Source organism: Fukomys damarensis, unplaced genomic scaffold, assembly GCF_012274545.1.
Source record: "Fukomys damarensis isolate Sample0158 unplaced genomic scaffold, DMR_v1.0_HiC HiC_scaffold_5, whole genome shotgun sequence".
Lineage (NCBI taxonomy): Eukaryota > Metazoa > Chordata > Mammalia > Rodentia > Bathyergidae > Fukomys > Fukomys damarensis.
In genome coordinates this window covers 11,851,592-11,875,917 of record NW_022900917.1, presented here as the reverse complement: position 1 = coordinate 11,875,917, position 24,326 = coordinate 11,851,592, and the positions used below count along the sequence as shown (strand labels likewise).

General features: G+C 32.5%; 1 protein-coding gene across 2 annotated transcripts in view; it reads right to left on the bottom strand.

The window, feature by feature from the left end:
* The window catches only part of Csmd3 (CUB and Sushi multiple domains 3), a 1,090,649-nt gene that overhangs the window by 50,327 nt on the left and 1,015,996 nt on the right, over positions 1-24,326 (bottom strand). For both annotated transcript variants that reach the window (XM_010619527.3, XM_033759931.1), the window contains 7 exons: positions 20,320-20,505; positions 19,036-19,230; positions 16,194-16,367; positions 11,238-11,411; positions 7,414-7,587; positions 6,466-6,651; positions 3,735-3,908 (listed from right to left, as the gene is read on the bottom strand). In XM_010619527.3, coding sequence (XP_010617829.1) covers positions 3,735-3,908; positions 6,466-6,651; positions 7,414-7,587; positions 11,238-11,411; positions 16,194-16,367; positions 19,036-19,230; positions 20,320-20,505 — 1,263 coding nt within the window. The remainder of the gene's footprint in view (positions 1-3,734; positions 3,909-6,465; positions 6,652-7,413; positions 7,588-11,237; positions 11,412-16,193; positions 16,368-19,035; positions 19,231-20,319; positions 20,506-24,326) is intronic.

Here is a 24,326-nt window from a genome sequence, read left to right as displayed (position 1 = left end):
TTTTTTTAATTTTGTACCAGGGATTGAACTCTGGTCCTTGTGCTTGCAAGGCAGGTGGCAGATTCACTGAACCAAATCCCCGGCCCAAATAGTTTTGAGAAATAAAGTGATCAGTTTAGTCTGCTTCTCTTTGTTTTCCAACTCTTCTTCCTACATCAGCTAAGTTTCAACTCTCTGTTATGATTATTAGAATTTATCCACTTAAAAATGATAGCTATATTTCCCAGCATATGGATACTAATCCTAAACATATTTAAAATATTTTCAAAATATTAATCAGAAAATTCACAAATATTTTATTGATAAATATTTCTTATTTACAAACTGGTATGTCTGGTGTAAGATCAAATTTGCTTTTGTAGCTTTATAGGCTTATGTTTTGAAAGAAAACAATCACAAAGAAACAATTATAACTAGGAGAATAATTTGCCACAATGTTTCTTTCTTAACCAAACTCTTAAAGATTCAATCATGTTAATTCTACATCAATCAGAACAAACAAGCACTTTATTTAAGAAAAAAACAACTAAATCTGATAACTTCAAGTAACTACTAATTGTATTCTACAAACAAAAATTATACTTTTAAACATCTGTCTTTATTTCTCAGTCATACAAGGCTGGAATGTAAAATACCTACCGGAAAAAGAATTTATTTTTCCATGCTGTCTACACTAAATATAAACCTGTTAATTTTTTTAACCTTTTAACTCTAAGTGCATGCTATGCTATGAGCAATTTTTGTATATAGATAACCAATGAGAATTTCTAAATATAATTATTACCTGTCAGTTCTATAACAGTAGTGTCTCTAAAACACTGCTTTTTTTTCTGAGTAGTACTCCATTTTTTTTCCCCTCATTGAGTTTAATGGTACATTTTAGGTATACAGTACAGTTACATTCATTATTGGGATCTTGTACCTTTACATGACAGGTCTTGGTTTTCATTTTTTCCCCTTGTCCCTGCCCTCCCTTCACCCCCTCCTCCCTTCCCTATTTGAAAAACCTTTATTTCCTTTTTCTCTTTTTCTCCTATTTTTCCCCTTATTACCTTTCCCCTACCCTTCCCACTTCCCCTACACCTTTAGCCTTTTTCTTACTATTTTGCATTGTCAATTATACCATTAGGATCTTATTTGCGATTATAGTTTTGCACACCGGAGAAACTATTTGGTATCTGCACATGTGTGACTTTTTTATTTCACTAAAGAGTATATCCTCAATATGCATCCATTTTCCTATAAATGACTCTAATTCCTCATTTTTTATGGCTGAGAAGTATCCCAATTGATAGACAAACCATATCTTCTTTATCCAGTCTCCAACACTGCTTTTTTTATTTCATGGTTGAGAGCAGGAAAGGACCCAAAGTACCATTGTACTTTACATATACACTGAATCTGGATGCACATAAAATTCCAGCATTCTCAATCTATTCAGTTCCTGCATGATATTACCTTTGCATTCTGGCTGCCTTCCAGTCCAACTGCCATTGGCTAAACACGTTCTTGCTTCAGAGCCATGGATGATGTAACCCGTATCGCAAGCGAAACGTACAGTGCTTTTACTTCTGAAATCACTCTCCTGTCTGGAACCATGACCTGGAGTGCCTGGATCTCCACACATGCCGGTAGCATCACCTGCAATGCAGTAAACTTCACATTAACTCATTTTAGTAACATCGTTAAATTCGCAATTTAAGCTAAATTCAAGGAGATATTTACTTTTATGCATGCTGTGTCATTTTAACGTGAGAACTTAGGCTGAGTAAAATTATAATTCATATTTCACAAATGATTCCAGTAATAAAAAGCCTAAGTAAAAACAAAACGGTTGCAGAATATGGCGGTGTTTTCTTTTTCAATGATATCTGGAGACTTTAAAAAGGTTATAGACATTTCACTAATATTTCTAGAAGTCGGGTAATAGCAAGGAGAAAATATATACCTCACAGCCCAAGAGACTCAAAATAAAATTAAAATTAAAACTCTGTAATTTACATTTTTCCTTTTCTGAGTTTTTTTAACTACTGATAATCAGTTTCTTATGGCTGCTTTATGTTTAATTATGTTTTATCGCTGTTATCCTAGAACTGTGGTGTGGCAGGCAGATGAATATTATTATTCTTCATGTAGCCTAACATTACCCTCCAATTTTCTATACCAGTGACTACTGACCAAAGATGAATGAGACATGTATTCTCACATACGAAAACATAAAAATAAATTATAAACAACCAAAAATTAAAAACTGTGGTGTAATTTTCTAATAAAGGTTTTGTAGTTCCATTTTTTATTTTATTGTTAATAATTTACTCAGTCTTGGTGCTTTTCTCATTGCTAAATAATTCTAATCAAAGTTGCCGTCATATTAATACTTATTGAACAAAGACTGAGGAAGAGGAGAGAGAGGGTAAAGAACAAAGTAGTTGAATCCATAAGCACTGAGTAGGCTGTCTTTCTAGATGGCTTTGGCAAATGCTCTGCTATTTAGAATTCTTCCTTGTATCTCCTCGTTTTTATGTGATGTAATTTAATAACCACTCAAATTTTAAGAGAAGCATCTCATTTTTAAACATCTATACACAATTTTTTTTCAATTCAGTAGCAGATTCTTAATGCATTGGTGTTTGTAGGTGTATAAGCATGTGCTATGTGTTTATATATAGTCAGTTCCCTGAGGTTAGTTTTTCTGCTTTACTCAAAGATTTTAAGTGTCATGAAAATCATTTTTAGTCATATTTTACATGATAAGTTTTTAAATTTGTTAAGTGTAAAGTCCCAGCTGCTTCTCAGAAATTAACCAACAATTAAAAAATATTTGGCACTAGGTAACTATTCTAAGCATTCTCCCTCTAAAAGGAAAACAATGCAAAACAACTACTAAGTTGTCCACATGATTTCTACAGAAGTAAAATAATTTAAGATTGACAGCATATAGATAAAAAAGAGCAGGAAGAAAAATAAGCAAAATACCTCTTTAAGAGATAAAAATAATTAGTACCAACTAGGGAGCCTTATGACATCTAAATTTTAAATTATATTTTTGAAGACAAGTAGGTTAGTCATCTTAGAAAAGATTTATGAGGTACTCTGAACAGATTATTAATTAAAATAACTTTACCATTAATTTATTCAAAGAAAACTACAGGAGTTGTAAAAAAAATCTCAAAAGTTGAATGTTGCCTTTTAGTAGTATAGAAATTTAAGACAGAATATTAGATGAATATTTTTTAACCCTTGTTAGGTTAGTTCAATTCAAAACATTTCTTTTTAACTTTTTGTTAAAATCAATTGCTTAGAAAGTTAAATAGAAAACAGAACTGGCAGAAAACCATTGTCTTGTGGGGAAAATTGCATTTCATGTGTACTAAAATACGATTGCTTCTTAACCTGAAGCAGTTTTATCATTTTTATTTTTAAGAAATGCACTTCTCTTGGGGTAGCACCCTCAAGCTGTCATTCTTTACACAGACACTACACAGTCCCAAACTTTCACCTGAACGTATCATCTGGGAGAGCAGAGCTCATTTGCCTCTGAATTCACATCTCTTAGAAGTGTTCAGATAATATGCAAGTGATGGTTCAGCTTTTTTCACAAAATGTTTACAAGAGAAACAAATGTATTAGTCTTTAGATTTTGTGTATATACTCATGATAGTGCAGTTTCCAATGTGTACATACTCATGATAGTGTAGTTTCCAACACACAGAGCCTGGTTTTCCAAGCGGTACCTGAACAGTGAGGCTGGGAGCCACTCCAGTGTCCATTCAGTTGGCAGGTCCTGGAGGCCAGGCCTAGAAGGGAACGCTTTCCTGTGCAGGTGTAGTGAACAGTAGCCCCGAAAGTGTACTTCTCGCCAGACAGGACCGCATTAGGGGGAACGCCAGGGTGTCCACAGTCAATCACTACAATACATAATTATTGAATATAAAATTTTTTTATATCTCCTATCGAACAACCTGAATGAACTTGTTTAAAAAATAATTAGGAAATAAATGTTCTATTCAATATTTTAAAATTTCAGAAAACAAACATCTCTCCATGAAAGCTGGCCTTTAAGCATGTAGGAAGTTTGAAGTTCTGTGAGCTGGAGTGTTCACCTGGCCCTCCCAAGGATGAGTTCAGGGGGCAGCGATAAGTCATCACCAAATGTTAAAGGGATCATGACAAATCCGTGGTATTGTGATTGTGTGCCTGTGCATGTGTGCGCTTGGGTATGGTGTGTGTGTGTGTGTGTGTGTGTGTGTGTGTGTGTACACCAGGACAAACAAGTTAGGTACAGGCTGAGAATGGCTAAATAAGGACACAGGAAGCCAGGCAAAACCCAAAATGAGGCTGAACAGAAATTACAAAGAATTTTGAGAATAAAGGAGATGAAATGAGGATGAATGTGTGCTTCATAAGCAACACTATAGTCTAGTATCATTCCATGCCAAGCATCCTGGGCACAGAACATATTCAGTAGCTTTTCATCTAAAATGCTGCTAGGCATGATAGAATTAGAAGTCAGCCCTTCTCCACTGTTGGTGGGAGCGCAGACTGGTGCAACCACTGTGGAAATCAATACGGAGATACCTCATAGAACTAAGATGAGCAGTTCCATTTGACCCAGCTATCCCTCTGCTGGGTACCTTTCCAAAAGAATTAAAAGAATCATACCACAGTGATATATGCACAGCCATGTTTATAGCAGCACAGTTTGTCATAGCTAAAACTTGGAAACAGCCCAATTGCCCATCAGTTGGAGAATGGATAAAGAAGATGTGGTTTTTCTATAAAATGGAATACTACTCAGCCATAAATAATGAGAAACTAGAGTCATTCATAGGAAAATGGATGCATATTGAGGCCATACTCTTAAGAGAAATAAATAAAGCACACATGTGTAAATAATGAATAGTTTCTCTGGTGTGAAAAACTAAAAGTGTAAATAAGGTTCAAATTGTATAAGTGATAATGCAAAGTAGGAAGAAAAGGGCTAAAGGTGTAGGGGAGGAGGGAAAGGTAGGGGAAAGGAGAACAGGGACAAGAAAAAGTATGAGAAAAGGAAAAAATGGAAACAAAGTCTTTGTGAATAGGGGAAGGTGGAGGGGGCAAAGGGAAGGCAGGGGAATGGGGAAAAATGAGAACCAAGATCTGTCATGTAAAGGTACAGGATCCCAGTGATGAATGTAACTGTACTGTGTACTTAAAAAGTACCAATAAACTCAATAAGATAAAAAAGAAATCAGCCAATTATAGAATATTCTTTAATAGCTAGAAGGAAATAGAGTAAACAGTGGGTACCTCCTTCCTATGTGAACTTGGAAAATAACTAGTGAAATATATTCCACATTATCAAACAGCACAGAATGAGACAAATTTACTAAAGCCTTTGAATAGGCAGCACACTACCAAGGAGTGTAATAGGAAATAAAAAGACAAAAAGTATATGAGAGTTAAGAAAACATGAAGGACTTCAGAAATACATGACCTACAAAAAGATTTTTAATAGTAACGGTATCACTACATAAATCAACGTAAGTGAATCACTCATTTAGACTAGTCTACTGAAAGAAGAATAAATTTCAATTAGCAGGTAATTTGCATGAAATATAATATTTTATGAGCACAGTGCAAAAATTTTTTTTTTGTTAATCCATGAGTGTAGTCACAAACTTTCTGAAGAACTGACCTCTTGAATATGAAGGAAATACCTCTAAATAAAACATGATCATAAAATAATTTTACAATTGGGCAGTTTAGTATAACCAAAAATGACTTGATTCCTTGACAGAGAAGTCCCCATTCTGTAAAGTTATTCTCTTCCCTAAAATGTCTAAGCTTCACAAAGAGTTTCAATTTGAGATTTGTCAATAGACTAAAACCCCAGAATTAATTCACCTGTTTTCACTAATTTTGATTTATTTCTTTTACATTATTTTTCTCAGTGCACATATGAATTATATGAACTTCTGTTATAATTTACTTTGTTTATATTCTACAGCTCTTAAACAGCATATAACAGAAAATGTTCAATATTCACTGACTTGAAAGATAGGTGCATTACCAATTATCATCTTTATATGATAAATATTGAGCATCAATAAATTTGAAGTGACATCTTTCTTTAAATATCCATGTATTCCAAAGCACTGATGGCTTATGTTGACGTATTTTACCTCAAAATTTGAAATTTGATAAAAACGTTTTTATTTAAGGATATGAATAAAAATCATAGTGTACAGAACATACTTATTTTTCATATTCTATTTGCTTTCATAAATCTCAAAAATCAAAGAAGATAAAAATATTGGCCACATCAATACTAAGAAAGTTGCATTTGCTTGAATATATGGAATTATAGTTTTAAAAAATAAAGCAATTCATTATGATATGGCTGTAGCTATTTTATTTAGACCTTTAACATTCATACTGCTTCCATGAAATGTTCCCAAGGAATAATTCACATTATCTACTTACTGATACATTCTGGTAAAGGTTTGTCCCATTGTCCATTTGGTTGACAAATCAAAACTGAAGATCCAAATAAAAAATAGCCAGGATTGCAGTCGTAAAATACCACGGTGCCATAGGTGAAATTTCCATGTTCTATTTTGCTTTCTCTTTTGGAATTGGCTGGAATTCCAGGATCGGAACAGTTGACCACTAAAAAGTTCCAAATTTTAAAAGATATTTTGGAGTAATATTCAGACACTTACATAGATCTCTGTTAAAATTTTTGAATATTAATTTTGGAGGTAAAAAGTAATCAAATAAACCAAAGATTCTGAAAGTTAATTAAAATATGAACTAGATAGAGTGAAATGAGTTGACAAATTTTCTGATAATAGCAACTGCTTAATATTTATTCAGAGTACATATTTTTAAAATATTATGTAAACTATTGTTGAACCATAGAAAAAAATGTAGAAAATGATGATTTGCTTTTTTTTTATGAGAAAATATGAAGTCCACTATGTTTCATTGCAAAATGAGAAACTCAGCACAGAATGACTTCTCTAATCTATAACTGTGTAAAAACCAGAAAGTAAATCTTCTACGTAGGTCTCATGGAAATCCCGGTCCCAAAGACAGTTTCTCCAAAATACGAAGAAAATGAATGCTAAAGGTAAGTATTATTAGCTATGAAGAAAACTACATGTAAAAGTGATCCTAGGCACTTTTTCTATATGACCAGAAAGCTATTCAAGTTAAAGCTAAGCAGAAGTTGAATCCACAAGTTTGTTTTAAAAATAAGTTAACAATTTAAGAGATGGAATTGCCTGCAAGGTAACATCAGCATTAAAGCTTTTGGTTGCATTAGTTTAACACTTTCTGCTCTCCTCCCAAGCCGCTCCAGATGTGACATCTTAAGTTACATGGATACACGAATGGGTGCCCCAAACTGGCGTATGGTAAGACTTTTACCTCTGCACATGGGTGGAGGGTGGCTCCATTGCCGATTGGCCTGGCACTGTGCTTTAGTGGGCCCTTGCATGAGATACCCAGTATTGCAGGAGAATGTTACCACATCGTTAAAATTGAATCCATTTCCACTTGTCCTTCCATAAATCGGGCTACCGGGGTGACCACAGCTAACAGCTAGAACCAAAGGGTGTGAGAGAACAGAACAAAACAGATTTTGTTATCAGCTGTCATCTGAAAATTAGACTTCATGATTTCAAATCGGGTAGAAACACCACCTTAATATGTTTATGTTCACGTAAAGTATGTGTGCTAATGAAAAGGAACAAGCTAGCATGAAATAATACGAATAATGTATCAGCAAGAGACATATATTAGTAAACAAAACTAAAGTCATGAGTTTTACATAAGTAGTGCCAGATATTTAAAGCTTCATAGTACTAATTTCATTCTTTCATTTTTTGTAGATAAATACACAATTTCAAGGAAACCCGGGGGATGCCTAAAGTTCTTGCCACCAGTTAATAGCAGTGAGGAACAAAACTGAACAGGTTCTTTTTTCTAGTTTAAGAACTAATGGTAGTGAAGGCATCATTTTATGCAATTACTTTTGAAATTATTCAATATTAATATTATAAAATATTATGTACACAATCAATTTTATGAATACTATCTTGATAAGCAAAAGTGTGCTTGAAATGTAAACACCTGTGACCACACAAGGTGGATAATATAAAACAATTCATGTGCTACCCAAGAATTCTCAAAACCATGTGGAGGTATCCGTGTTGATACTCTTAAAACCAATTAATCTCACTGCTTTATTTACTTCACTATGGATATTTGATAACTGAACACAATTTTGCCTGGAAATCACATTCTCAGATGAATTATTAAGATGCTTTAACATTACAATCCTACTATAAATTTTATGTATTGCTGCCTTTCCCCAAACACTCTGTATTTCTATGAACTGTTTTATCGCATCGTCTCACTGTATTAATCCAGCAACTCTGGTAGCAGTGCTTTATAATTGGGCACAGGGAAAGATCACAGTAACTTTTAGTGCTTTCAAAATGACCCAAGAGCTATTATTTTTCAACGGTATTGTTAATGTCAGCCTACTCATTTAGAAATTTAACTACATTTAATCTTCTTTAAAATTATCAATAGAAAAATAGGTTTTACTCTAAGGGCCAGTCTCTTTTATAGTCTCAATTATTCACCCAGGGAAAAAAAAAAAAAAAACAGTGGTATTAGGCAGTTATGTCTGAATATAAATGAAAAGTAGAATACCTAGGACAAACCCAAGTAGGATATTAATGTCCTTAAATCATCAGGTAATCCAGTTATGTGTATATGTATGCGTGTCTTAGAAAAGTAATTTTGTTAATTATTTTGCAATTTTGCATTATTACCTTGTTTTCCCAACACACAAAAATATTTTTTTATGAAATTAGGATTCTAATAAATTTCAATAGGTTATATCAAAATTTCAGAATGAAGGAATATATCAATATGAGTTAAATTAGTCATATATTAAGTAAATTATGTCCTAAACACCTACATTTAAATATCATGTATTAGCTTCCAAAATCTCTATTCATTGTCGTATGATGTTATACTTATGACATATTTATAATACTTATTTTTATCTACTAAATAAGAGTTTCAATAAATCAATAATTTGGGACAGAATGTATGAGGAGAGAAAAAGGAAATACATGTGTATTCAATTTTAAGATCCAGAATAGGGTAAATTGTGATCTGAAATAATGTGTACTTCTGAAGACTGGCTGGAGTAAGAAAAAGCAATGGAGTTATCATTATGCAATTATATTTGAAGTTTTCAAGTATAAGTCTTAATGAGTGCATGATGCGCAAGAGCAAGCAGGCTCCATTTTCTCAGTAGCAGAATACGTTCCACAGGAGATTTCTTTCCTAATCAACCCACTGCAACAGGGTCTGGAAATGGACGTGTGACTTCTGGAGTCCGGATTGTAACCATAAACTCAGCTGTGAAGAGGGTAGGGAAAGTGAAAGTTCAGGCTACTCTTTTGGGGTGCACAATGAAAGTTCTCCCAACACAGAAGAGCAGTATGAAAGCTCCCTCTGCTTAGGGCAGAAGGAAAGCAAATCTCTACTCCCCAGTGGAGTTCACAACAACCAGCCTGACTCAGAGCCTCCTGTGGGCGGGGTCAGAGGAGGGGAGGGGAAGAAACAGCTGTGGCCGGAGGCAGCCAGTGGTAAAGATATTGCCTAACATGCATAAAGCCCTGGGTCTGGTTCTCCACACTGCTGCCTAGTGAAAGAGAGTGAGCTCTGTCCAGGTAAAGGACTTTGGAGGACAGATGTCCTCTTCACTGTATTGATCAACAAGTGACCACAATTCTTACCCAAGAGAGAAATTTGTTTTCAGATCAAATCTTGTTAACCTGCGTTTACCTAACTCATGGGTGGTGACAACATATGAAGGAAGCTCTTTTAGCAGCACCCATGAAGAGGCTGCCTCCCAACACCTAGATGCGACTGCACTTTGTCCTACTGTTACTAAGAACGTGCTGCTCACCACCACCTGCTTTTTCATATCCTGGTCCCTTTTCATCTGACTTTGCTGTGCCCAGAATTCTTTCCCTTTCTCTGGTGGGAAGCTCTCAGGAATCCTCAAAATAAAATAATACTAGCAAACAAACAGATAATACACATATGTTCAATGGACCAACACAAACGAAAGGCACAGAAAGAGATCGGTACAGCATGCACAGAAGAGATCCACCAAAAATGACAAAGCACAGCAGGTATATTTAAGAAGTTAAAAAGGTATCTGAAAATCCATTTTATTTTTCATGTATGAATTCATATCTAAATTAATAGATCCTTAGGTATTTGTGGAAAAGCCAAGACCTTAATTAAAATAATTTTAAAAGTAAATGTAGGTTTAAAGTTTTACATGAAGTCTTACTTAAATAATGAAGGTAGTGTTTTAACATAAACTTATAAATGATTTTAGGTACTTCAATTATTTATGACAAACATTATAACTACATTGTTTAATAACATGGTGAATTTTAAAGCTAAAAAGGGTCATAGAATGTAGACATTTATGCATTTGCCTTCTTTTTAAAGAACTATAATCCAGAGAAGGTAAATGACTTGTTATTAGCTCACGTTATCAGCGGTGGAACTGAAAAGAGCACAGTGGTTCTTAATATCCTCTCTGATGACTTTTCCTCATTAATTATACTTCATCAGGAGAAGACGTGATGTGATAACTATAGCATTCTAATTATTATAAGACATTTATCGATCACAAGTTATTTGCTACTGTAAAAAACTTTGCAGTATCATATGACAAGATGTTAATATTGTTGTACCATGAAATCATAAACCTTAAATCCTTATGATTAAAAACTTACAGAGAAGTACCTTCAAAATATATTCACTTATAAACATTACATTTTAAATATCAAGCTGAGTTTAATTTTTCACCTTCATGGAAAATATAATAAAAGAAATTCTAATATTTTTCTCTGCTTCCCATGTATGATTCCTCATGCTCCTGAACACATTCCACTTTAAAGACTGCTACAAAGCAGTCTTATAAAAAATGGATCAAGGCTGGGGTTTAGCTCAGTGGTTCCGCTGCTTGCCTCGCAAGCACAAGGACCCGAGTTTGATCCCCGGTACCAAAAAAAAAAAAAAAGGATCACAGAAATTTAGTCTATGCTCTGATGTATTTAATATATAAATAAATCTATTTATCTTACTTAGGAAAAGAATTATTCACCATACCAGAGGCCCATAATACGTTTGCCATGCTTACTTACGCACACAGGATGGGAGTTGACCAGACCAGTTGTGGTCCTGCTGACATATCCTCACTGAGGAGCCGATCAGCCGGAAGCCAGGACTGCACTGGTACACGACTGTGTCTCTGTACCCATAATTTTCTCCAATGACCTGACCATTCACAATGAGCTCAGGAATTCCACAGTGACCCGCTGAAGTGAGTTAAAATAATATTTTAGTATTATTGTTTTCTGTATATTTATATGCCTATGTAGCTTTACTAACTTTTTCTCATTTATTTAGCAGAATAATTCAAGCAACTCAAACTATTACATGACATAAAGGTAACCATAAAATGCTTTGCAAAACATTAAGTACCTGGAAATTAAAAGACACTTCACCTGACGTGGGTCTAGTAGAAATTATAAAACATTTCAATTTATAAAAAAGAAAATATGAGACAGCAACATTTGAGGAATATATACAAAACAATGCTTGTGAAATAATGTATAGAGTCCTCAAAATTCCATCTTAAAAAGAGGAAAGGCAGGAGCAAAATTAAAAGATAAAGCGTCATTAAATATACAGAAGAAAATATTTATGACAGTTACAGAAAACAAAAATTTTAAATTAAGGCAAAAGTTCTTTCTCATAAAATAGTACCAAAATTGTTAACTTCCTAATGAACCTTATCAACATACAAAAAACAAGACAAAATTACTAGCAACAGAAATAAATGAAGTGATTATCAGTGTAGTCTTTAGAGACTAAAAGGGTAAGAGAATATTGAGAGTAGCTTTATGCTGATATATTTTAAGAGCTCAGAAGAAGACAAATTCCTTTAGAATTATAATTTACCAAAATTAATATAAGATAAAACGGAAAATATGAAGTTAGTTCTTCACTTATTATTTGAATTACTGAAAAGATATTTAACATAAAACTGGTAAGTTCAAATACTTACCAAAGAAAAAGTAATACTGGCAACTTCAAAAATTTAAGGAAGGAAAAACATCAATCTTACAAAAACTCTTAGCAAATAGAAGATAGAAAAAACATAATCGTTCAATCATAAAACCAAAAATGAAACCCAAACAAGACACATGAAAAAGAACAATGTCTTTTACCATCCAAAATGCAAAATTTCCTTAAAAAATTTTAGAAAATTACTCCGGCAGCATAAAAAATGAGATTACATCACGATTATCTGAGGTTTACCCACGAATGGAAAGTTGGTTTAAGTTGGAAAATCAGGCACTGTAATTTGCCATATCAACATAGTAGAGAAGAACAAAATCTATATAAATATCTCAATAGATGCAGAAAAAAACATTTAGCAAAATTTAGTATGTATTCATGATAAAAGCTAACAGCAAATTTGAAAGAAACACAACTTTTTCAATCTAAAAAGAAAAATAAATTTACCCAATCAATATATTTATCAATATGCTACTGAATGCTTTCTTTCCTCTTGATATAAAATAAGACAAAGTTATCTACTTTTATGAGTTTTATTTCATATTATTCTTTTGGTCCTAGCCAGTGTAATACATTTCTAAAAGGTAGGAAACAACCATAATATTGGGAAACAAAAGGGTGAAATTATGCTTAAAGAACCTATGTAGAAAATTCTATTTTAATAAAAATTTAAGATAAATAAGTGAATTTAGGAATTTTAAAGGACACTAGACAAATATTTTAAATAACTATATGTCCCGTACTTGCAGCAAACACATCAAAAGTATAATTAAAGATAAACATTTTAACTTACAGTAGTGAAAGATTGTGGATAATAAATTTAGCATTAAATACACAGGATCACTGTCCTAACATTACAAAATATTGCTACCGCAAAAATTTAAAGACCTCCATAAATGGACAAATTTGCTATATTCATAGATCAGTTAATTCAATTTTATTAGATGCCAATTCTCCCCAAATTGACCTACAGATTAATTGAAATCGTGATCATAAACTCACTAGATATTCTTGTTAAGAGTTTTGAAGATTAACTCTAAAACTTATCTGAAACGTAAAGGAATCAGAGACATGATCTCAAGTCCTATTATGACATTTTTCAACAAATACTATAAACATCCTTCTAGAAAAACAAACAGAAAGCACGTATCAAATCTCAATCCGACTACATACCACAAAAATTAAAAATTTATAAATAAAAGCTAGCATTATAATACTTCAGGATAAACATGACAGAAAGTCTTTATGATTGATAATCTAGCAAAGGCTTCCTATGCAGAATATAAAAAATGAACAGAAAGAAAAACAAAGAAATAGACTTTACAAGGTTAAAAATTCCTGTTCATCAAAAGATAGTATTCAAAAAATGAATAAGCATATCAGACTGGGAGGGAATACTCATAAAACATGACGACCAAGGTCGTCCATACGGAGTTTAAAAGAATTATAAATCATACAAAAATGTAAATAAATATATGGTACTTTAAAATATCACAAAGGGAAATTTATAAATGGACAATAAGTCCAGAAAACTGGGCCAAATATCAGTAGTATTAAAAAATAAAGTGAAAATATCATTTAGGAGAGAATCAGACCTCTCCTTGGTATTCTATTTCTGAGTGCTCACGAAAAGGAGAATAAGAACAAAAGACTTTTATAGAAATGTTGAGAGCAATTTTGTTCATAATAGTCCCAAACTGGATAATGCTCTTGTGTCCACCAACAAGAGAATGACTAAGGTATGCTATATTCATGAAACGCAACTCTATTCAGAAATAAAAAGGACACTATAGATATAACATGGATGAAAGAGAATGAAATAAATATTATGAAAGCAGTGCCTGATGCAGTATTCCACTAATATAAATTCCTAGAATTTAAAATATGTAGTGAAAATATGAAATATGAACAAATATGGTGAAAAAACCAAAGTTACTGCCTAAGATTAAGGGAAAAGATAGCTGTAGACTGTGTAGCATCATGAGGAATCTGTGAAGTAATGGACAAATTCTACATCATTAGAATATCAAGTTAAATAGGAGCACATATTCATCAAGCTCATATAAAACTATATTTATGAAGTTAATAATTTACTGTAAATAAATTTTGCCACAATATAGCAGAAAATACAAAATATAAACAAATATTGAACTATAACTATGATGTTGATATTGAAATGTTCAGCATAGATTGGCATAACTACAAAATGCATTTAAAAAAGGATAGAGGCCTAGAAAGAGCTATAGATATGTGATTAGCAAACAGGACAAAATTGTGATTGCAAAAATCTAGGTGAGAGACATATGAGTGTTCACTGTTGATCATTCTTTCAATTCATGCTAAGGAGTTGCAAGTAAATGCACTACGCTTAGAAAAACAATCTTAAGCACATTTAGTGGCCTTTCTAATCCACAAGTGTCATGAGCTGTAAAGGCGCGTGGAGAACGCAGCACAAAACAGTAGGATCTGATTGACTAAAAATGCATTTTCCTCCACCAACATCCTTTGATATGTACACTAGATAGCAACACGAAGGCCTCCACAATACATAATGTTGACTTCACAAACTGAAGGGCAATTTTTGCTCATAAATGTTTGTTATGTCCAGTCTTTCCAGAGAACATAGTAAAGATTCTAAACAGGTGACTAAAAACACACATTATGCATACAACATTCAATGAAAACCATTCAGTATGATATACAATAACAGTTTATCAAAGCATAAAGCAATTAATAAAATATTTATAATTTAGTTCACTTATAAATTTTCAAACTAATTATTCAGGAATTGAAACCAATTCAAACTAGCTTAGGAACTAATAAAATATTTATTGGATTATTTAATAACAGTAACAACATGATGATTTTATTCATTTACTATTTTCTTTTTTACACTATGGCTTTATAGCATGTTCAAATAAGTTTGCTCTTATGGGAAACTACATGTGTTACTGGGTTTGCCAGTGTACCTATTAACAAATCTACCTGAGAAAGAAAGAAAAAAGAAATACTAAAGTGTATTTCAACAATTCCTTCATGTGTTTCAAATAGTGACTTTTTTTGCCAAGAACACTTTCAAACTTACTAGCAAAAAAATATGTGATTTAAGTTGCAGAGGTATAGACTTTTCTCTCATGTATCATATTCTTAACTTCTTAGTGAAAAATGTACACATTTTTCAATAAAATAATTGATATAGCTAGCAATTTTTAAATTAGTGAAGATAAGATCTAACAGACAAGTAAATAAACAGTAAAGTAAGATAATTATCTAATTCAATACTTGTCATATCTTGATACTATTTTACAAAAAATATGGCATAAAACATACTACTCTTTTAATATTAAAGAAATTTTTGAAGTCACCTAAAAAGTTATGAAGAATGACCCTTAATATTCTTTTCATAATAAAAGACAGCGATAAAAGATAAAGCTCTTGTTCAGTTCCTTTGACTGAACAAGTTTTTACAATGAATTCAAAGAACCCAAAAGGAGAACAATCCTACATGCCTAAAATTACATTCAAAAAAATTTTTAGGTTTTAATGAAAAATAGTTTGACACAAGTTGAAATCTTATAAAATAAAAGGAGAGAAGGTAATTTTAACTGTAGACACTGTTTTTCTTCTTCAGTCATTACCTTAGGAAACTTCTGAAAGGGAAACGGAGTAGGGTTTCAAATGAATAAACTGCCACAGCGATTAATCAGACTGAATTTGCAGGCATGTAATTTTCAACAATTACTTTTCACTTTTTTATTTTCACCATGGGTGCAAAAAAAAAAAAGTGTCTCCTTAATGACAAGACTCTCATACGAGTTGATTAACTGAGAGTTCTCGTTTTAATAGTTTTTTTACTGTAAGCAAATTTTAAAGTTAAGTATTTTCTGATTTTTCGCATCCCTATTAAAGGAAAGGAATGAGCGTCTCACATCGGGCAAGGAGGTTTGCCTCCAGTCCAGTGCTTCTGGACAAAGAAGGTTGGGGTGGGTGGAAGGAAATGAATTAAACATCTGTACCTAAACATCTGGTTTCAGATCCACTCCAAAGACCAGAGGAAAGGCATTCCCGGACAGCAGAGCCCACCAGCATGAATCCTGAATCACAGGTAAAAATCGCTGTTGAACTGTATGAAGTCTGTGTTCCGATCTTATTTCCATTTGGAGGCGTAGGTAGTTCTCCACAGGAAATAACTTAAAAACAATAAGTGAAAACCCTTAAAGACAGAGTCAATATGCACTTGTAACAAAACCATGCTTTTCACATCTTGAGATCCCTATGATAGGATGTAGTTACAATTGAAATTGACATTTGTAAACTATGCTTGAAAAAACCTGAAAGTGTAAAGAGATCGTACAATTCAGAATTCATCCTCTTTTAAAATGTTCCAAGTTCTGTTTTAGCTTTTGCATAAAACAAAAATTATTCTTATTAGTGGAGGGATAAATTTTCAATGAATGTAAACAATGTATAATGCTTAAATCAGTTTAAAATTTATCCCCGTTGAACTGCTATAAAACCTTCTACATGGTAGTGACAAGTGCTGAAGGTATTTTCTTTGAATTTTTGTTTAGCTAACTTGATTATAGTACAAGAACAATCATAAGATTGAAAAGAAGATAATTCATTAGTTCAAAAATTTTATCTGATTTAGTCAAATGACACTGAATCAGCCCTTTGAATTACATAATTAAACCAAAGTTTCTTCATCTCATTCAATGAAAACATAGTGAGTACATAATAAATCTTTATCTGAGACACAACAAAGAACTTTATGTATAAAATATTTGATTTTTCTAAAAATCATCATATATATCTCACATTATAGTTTTTAAAAACTGAAGATAGATTAGCTAACTTGCTAGGTCACTCAGAAGTTATCTCTTATAACTCCCTGATATTTAAAGACTACAAATGAAAAGTCATTCTAGAATAAAAGCAATAGCAGATAATATTTATTGTGTAACAGTACATTCACTTAAGTGATTTTCAGTACAAATCCTTGTGGTATATGCAATGATTTTCTAAATTACATTATTAGAATATAGGCACAGAGAAGCCAAGTATCTCAAATAAAGAGACACAGCTTATAAATAGCTAACGTGAGATTTAAAGCCAACAATCTAACTCCAGCATCCAATATTAAAGTAATAAGCCCATAATGCTGTATTCTGGCTTGAGCTATGGATTTCAACTCTATGTTTCAGGTAGCTATTAGAAAGAGAAAAATAATCCTGTTAAGTAACTATTGGTATTAGCGATGCACTTATATTAATACCATTCATATTTATATTTTTATTTCAAAGATGAGTAAATGGAGGACGAAAATAATTTGCTATTTTTTCATGGCTTCGATTCTTAGATTCAATTCTTCAATTCTTAGATTCCTTGTCTTTGACCATTGCTGACCTGAGAGCAGTAACCTAAACTTCTAAATCATTGAAACCCTGCAGAGTAGAGAACTTAGCACAATGAAAATAGAAAAAAAATAGATTTGTAAAATTTTTGCTTAAATGAGTGTATCTCTTATAAAAGATTGTCCCTAGATCTTTTGAATATCTCTTTCCCATGTGCTCTTTTAGTGAAATTATCCTGGAAAGGCAAGGAGGCCAAAGATAGAGAAATGTGAAGAAAATCTGGAAGGTAGAGAAAGATTATATAAAATATATTTTAGAAATCTGTTTTAAGATTTTTTTTCATTGACATGGCTGACTTACAACAGAACAACCCAAAAGTCCTATGCCGATACAGAGATTAAGGAATAAATTACAAATCACTGATTATCCATAAGTTAAATAATAACACACACTTGCATACTTACTACAGGGGATCATAGTTGTCTGCTATCTTGAAACTCCAAATCATCATAACCTTAGACTCTTGAGTACCTTATTAACCTAACTATAAATTAGTATTCAATGCTCTATGTGCTATACAATTATTTTGGATACAAATTAGAAGGCTGAAATTTTAGCCTCGTATATTTCCAGAACAAAGTAGACAAAAAGCACATAGTAGAAAGTTCAGTGTATTTCCAAGTACATCATCTGAATATCCTACATTGAAGTAGCCTGTGCATATTACATTTACAGTACAAGAATATGTAGAAATTATTGCTCAATTATATAATTAATTGGCCAATTGACTTAATTGTTCAGTTTGATTCAGTAGTTTTACTGAGGTCTTTGTTAATCTAGTTTGAGCTTGCATTTCAAAATGCCAGAGCATTAAATCATCACTTCATGAGATGTAAATGATTTTTAATTTTTCATAATTCATAATTTTTCAGTTTAAGAAATCTTGTATTAGATACACTGAGCATCATATAGCATTGTAATTAAAAGCCAAGTGTGGTTGCTAGATTGTGTTAAAAGCAAATACTCCATCATTTGTAGGCTCTGTGATTTGTCTAAGATAATTAAATCTTAGTTTCTATTTTTGACAAAATGAGTATAATACAAAGTAAAATGCTGAAAGTGGTGTACAACAAGTGGTAAATATACAAATATTACCCTGTAAGTGATTAAACTGGTATTCATAAATATTTACTAATAAGAACATAACTAGGACATATTAAAATATAATGAAAATAAATAGCCATATTAATAATACCATTTGACCAGAAAAGTTGGTACAATGCCTACAGCCCCAGTTACTAGGCAGGCTGAGTCAGGAGTATTGCTTGAGCCCAGGAGGTCAATGCCAACCTGGACAACATAAAGAATATTCTATCCCCACTCCCTTATCCCATTCCCCAAAATTCTCTATCACTCTAGTGTGTTTGGAAATTAAAATTATTCCAACAATTAAATCGTCAAACATAGCTTCTGAAATCAGTTTGTCAGACGACGGTATCCTTACTTTGACAGTAAGGTCTTTCATTTCTCCAACTCCAGGTACCATTTGCCAGGCATTCAATAGAAGCTGGACCTAGTCCGTGATAACCGGGGTCGCAGCTGAAGACTACTTTGGTTTTGTACTCATAATGTGATCCATTTACAATTCTCCATCTTCCATGTTCCAGGGTAAAAGAATTGATGCTTGGACATGTAACAACTGTACAGAAACCGAAAATACAAATGGTATTCAGTCAGTCGTTTCTGTTCCACCTCTTAATTTTAGCTCATCGGTATTCAAACTTCACATCCCCACTGCCTTAATTCGTTCACAATTATGCCACACAAGGTGCTTTAGCATTTGTTCTTTATTTTCCTCCACATTAATCAATTCCATTTCCCCAGCAGTATATTACTTCTGGCAGTTTCTTGAACATAACCTGCTGTTTCACAAATCAGTTCGTCTTTGTGCGTATTATTTTACCTACCTAGAATCCCAGTGATAGCCTTACCTCTGCTAATTTATTTCTTTAGATGTTTGGAAAAACTATGTTTTCAGAAAAACTTTTTGATGAGAATGGCCTTTTCACAGAACGGCTGTGATATAAACCTTATCTGGTTCAAAAACTTGCTCGAAATATATAGAAGCATCAATAGGCATCTATGCTGATTGCAAATAACTTAGCCCTTATTTTAAATGAAATCACAGCAATGTTAAAATATTACCAGTAAATGGAAATAAATAATTCCAATGAGAAAAATTAAAGGCATTACTTAAACCAATCCTTTCTACTCCTTTTGCTACCAATTATTTATTGGAATTAATTCATATTATCATTTTATAATATTCATTAACCTCAAAGTGGTAACGACAGCAACAGGACACATTCAGAGTATACTGAAGACTACTGTCAAAGTCAAAGTGCTCTGGGTAGAGTATCATTTATCTTTATAAAAATCAGAGCTGAATGCGCTGAAATATAATTTTACTATTGAAAACTAAAAATTTTTCCAAGGATCTATGGACTGAAAACACATCTTCGTTGATGGCTGACTTCTTATAAAATGAATGAAACTTTGGGGTATAAAATGACGCACATAATTTTGACACAATTATTCTGTCGTGCCCAAGAACAACCCCAAATCTCCCTACTGTCTGGCAGTCCTTTAATATAGATAAATTATCATTAACTTTCTTTTTGACATGACACGTGAGTTCAGGAATTCAACCATCTATAGAATTTCAAGTTATATAAGAAGTGGAAAACCAATGGAAACGTGAGTGATCGCATTTCCGCAATGCACACACCGACACAACGCGGGGTCTTGTTATGGTTGCTCCACGTCCCGTCAGACTGGCAGGTGGCAGTAGTGAGCTCCTTGGAGGACAATCTATAGCCATCGTTACAAAAGTAAGTAACTCTAGTTCCAACCAAGTAGTCTGTTGTGAGTATCCCTCCATTCGTGGGTGCTTTAGGAATGCCACAGGAAATTGCTGAAATAAAAATGTATACAAATCACGAATGCAGAATTGCTTCACTTATTAGGTAAACCTTTCAGCTCTAAAACAAGTGAAAATCATTGCAGTTTTATCTATTCCTTTGAAAGAATTTCAGAATATATCACACACACACACAGACAAACATTTTCTGAACCATACATTTTAAATAATTCCCTTCAAGATTTTATTTTTTGTTTAAACTGGTGAGTTCCAATGCTTTGTTCCTTGGCCTGGTAACGTCTCATCCTGTGCATGGTTATCAGCACTCACACTGATTATGTGAGAATACAGATTAGGTCGGTACAGCGCATATCAACCACCTAGCAATGTTGGTTAACTCAATTTAAAAAATAATCATTAATAATTTTGAAAGGTTGGCAACCAATACTTATCAGCCACGAATAAAGTAGATCGATTTATTTTACCCTCAAGCTATTGATTAAGTATCATGAAGTGTATGTGCTTGGCATCATACTTACAGGATCATGTATTGAGCAGGTATAATAAATATACAGCCAGGCCTTCATTTTTTTTAAAACCTACTTAGGATTTTCCTGAATTTCATTCATGTAGTTGAGATGTCTTAGTTTTAATCTGTAATACATCTGATTTAGTTTTACTATGATATGATAATGACAATAATATATTTTGACAATTTATTATATGAATGCAGAAGACTACATGGAAAGCTCCTAAAAATGTTTGCTTTCCATCTTTGCCTCACAAAGCCATAATTTCATTCCCCAGAAGAAGACAAAACATAATCTTCCAAAGAACGTATTTGGCTTCAATACCACCGTGAAAGAAAGTTTGTTAGTATTCCTATAAAACAGTCCCAGAGGAAATATTTAGATATGTGTTTGCAGTCAGGTTAATGCATTTGAATATGTAGCCTCAATACAAATCAGAAGTAGTATATAATATCTGATATTTACACTGTATACTACCTTAGTAAAATCAGAAAATTTCTGAATTTGGAAATGCAATTAGTCTTATAAGTTACAAGTGAAAGATTCTGGACATATTTTTCCTCATAGTGAGAGAAATAAACAAAAATATGAATGATTATTTCAGAAAGTTCTGTTTTCTAGTCACCCATGTCAACCAAAAATTGTTTCTAACTTGTTCATACAACATTCTATTTATGTACGTAAGTTTTACTAATCTATGTAAACTGGATATAAAAAAACTAAGTGAAATTGATAATTAAATTTTAACACTGAATAGCAGAATCCCTACTACTTAATAGTTTAATATTTGTAATTTGGAAACTTGCCAATATGAACACAAAACAGTAAACCTGACAATAGAGTATATAAGCAATCTCAAATAACTGTGTTATGATCTTTGATTTCTAATTACAAAATCTCTAAAATAGGGTTGCAAAAGTAAATAGTTCCCTGATGTTTCTTAAACCGAAATTTTTATTTTCACCTAGAAGTTCTGGGGATTTCAATCTTTAATAAGCCACACCACCATCAGAAATTATGTACACAGTGATTTTTTTTTTAAGAAATCACTCTAACTTGTTGAATAATGTAAGTTGAATCTAGTTAAAGGTAAAATGAATATAGTTTAACAGCATAGATTCCATGTATGCTGAGAATTAAATTTGTTCTATTTTAGAGCTGAAAAATAAAAAGACACCACAATGCAGTGACCGCACAGCTACTGTGCCTGTGGGATGCTTACAGTTTCATTGCTCTGCTAAAAACAAAGAAAGGAAGCAAGGAAGACAAGAAAGAAAGATAGGTGAGGAGTTTCACAACAATCATCCTCAATGAACAGGTGTCAATAAGGCTTCTCTATAAAACTTGCATTAGGAAAGGAAAAAATCAGAAGTGTGGTAGGGATCAAAGTAACTTTCTGCCTTTATTTTATTTTAATTTTTTTATTAATTTAGTTTATTGGGACATTTAAGGTATACAGTACAATTAACGTCCATCATTGGGATCTTGTACCTCTACATGACAGGTCTTGGTTCTCATTTTTTCCCTCTTGTCCCTGCCCTCCCTTCACGCCCTCCTCCCTTCCCCATTTACAAACACTTTATTTCAATTTTTTCATTTTGTCAAATTTTTTTTCTTTTCCCTTATTACCTATCTCCTACCCTTTATTTTCCCTATTTTTTTATTAATTTAGTTTATTGGGACATTTAAGGTATACAGTACAATTAACGTCCATCATTGGGATCTTGTACCTCTACATGACAGGTCTTGGTTCTCATTTTTTCCCTCTTGTCCCTGCCCTCCCTTCACGCCCTCCTCCCTTCCCCATTTACAAACACTTTATTTCAATTTTTTCATTTTGTCAAATTTTTTTTCTTTTCCCTTATTACCTATCTCCTACCCTTTCCATTTTCCCTACACCTTTAGCCCTTTTCTTCCTATTTCACATGGTCAATTATATCATTAGAATCTTATGTACTATTATTACAGATTTTCACACCGGAGAAACTATTCAGTATTTACACGTGTGTCTGCCTTTAACTGTACTTATATCGTGTACCTGTGCAATCAAATAATTACATATGAGGATGCATAGAGACGGAAGAGACAAGAAGAACAAAAACAACCAACTAGCATAAAGCAAATTTGGATTTTAAAAACTTTCCATTATGGGAATGACTCCTCCCAATGACATATAAATTAACTATGTCCAAACATCCAGGTCATAAGACAAGTCATATAGCTCACAAACTTTTTTATAAAATAATCTTTCAAAATGATTGCAATGATAATAGGTGATCAACCTTTGGAAATACTGCTAAAATTAGAAATATTTTATACTTTCACTACATTAAATATCCTTTAAATGTCCACTCAAAACTTACCTATTCTGGTTACAGAAAAATATAAATCAAGAGCAATGATCAACATGTAACAATATACTTAAATCTGAATGAAATTATCAGTGCTTTTATAAATCATATTTCAAAATTTCTTAAAGTTTAATATATTTTTGTCTGAGAATGAATTACTCTCTTTAAAGCTTTCTTAAAGATATATAAATACACACATACTCTTTAAGGCACATATATGAAAGTGTGAGATCAAAGATCCCTTCCCAAAATAGTTCTGAAAAATTAATACACAGAATCTATTACTCCTGCTATTCATTGTAAATGTTTGAATAGCTTATTAAAATAAATCTGCTTTGCATGAAGTAAATACCTTTATTTTGGTGACCTGCTAAGGGAATGTTTGCCAGAAACCTACTAAATGATTTATATTTTCTGAATCAGCAAAACAAAGAAACAATAGATCTTTCATCCCATGTTTATTTACATAAGTCCATGACAACTATCATTTCATGAATTTGAAATTTCATTCTAATAAATTAAAGGAGCTGTTTCAGCTACCTAGTGATATTTATTTCTCTGCTCCTCTTAACATGCTGTTGCTTAACTTTAAATTTCAATTAATCTATTTTACATTTTGTTTATATAATTTTCTGCAAAAATGTAGATGATAGTTAAGATCCAAATTTACAAATTTAACGTGTTGTGTATTTTTTAATGCAATGGTTCAAAGTTGCTGTGTGTATGTTGTTCTGCATTCTGGTTAGAACAAATAAAATATAAAATTAATTTTTGTGTTGACAAAACAATGTGATGAATTGAACATTTGAATTTTTTCAAAGTCCAGTAACATTAATTTGTCATGCATGCTTGATGCTGAACTTGTCTTAGGACCATAACTAGCTACAGACCCAGTCAAATCCTTTTCAAAAGGAAGTCCTAATCAAAAGCGCTAAACAAGCTAGTCACTTTGCTTACTGTAGCAAGATACAATGCTTAGACAGTGCTTGATTTT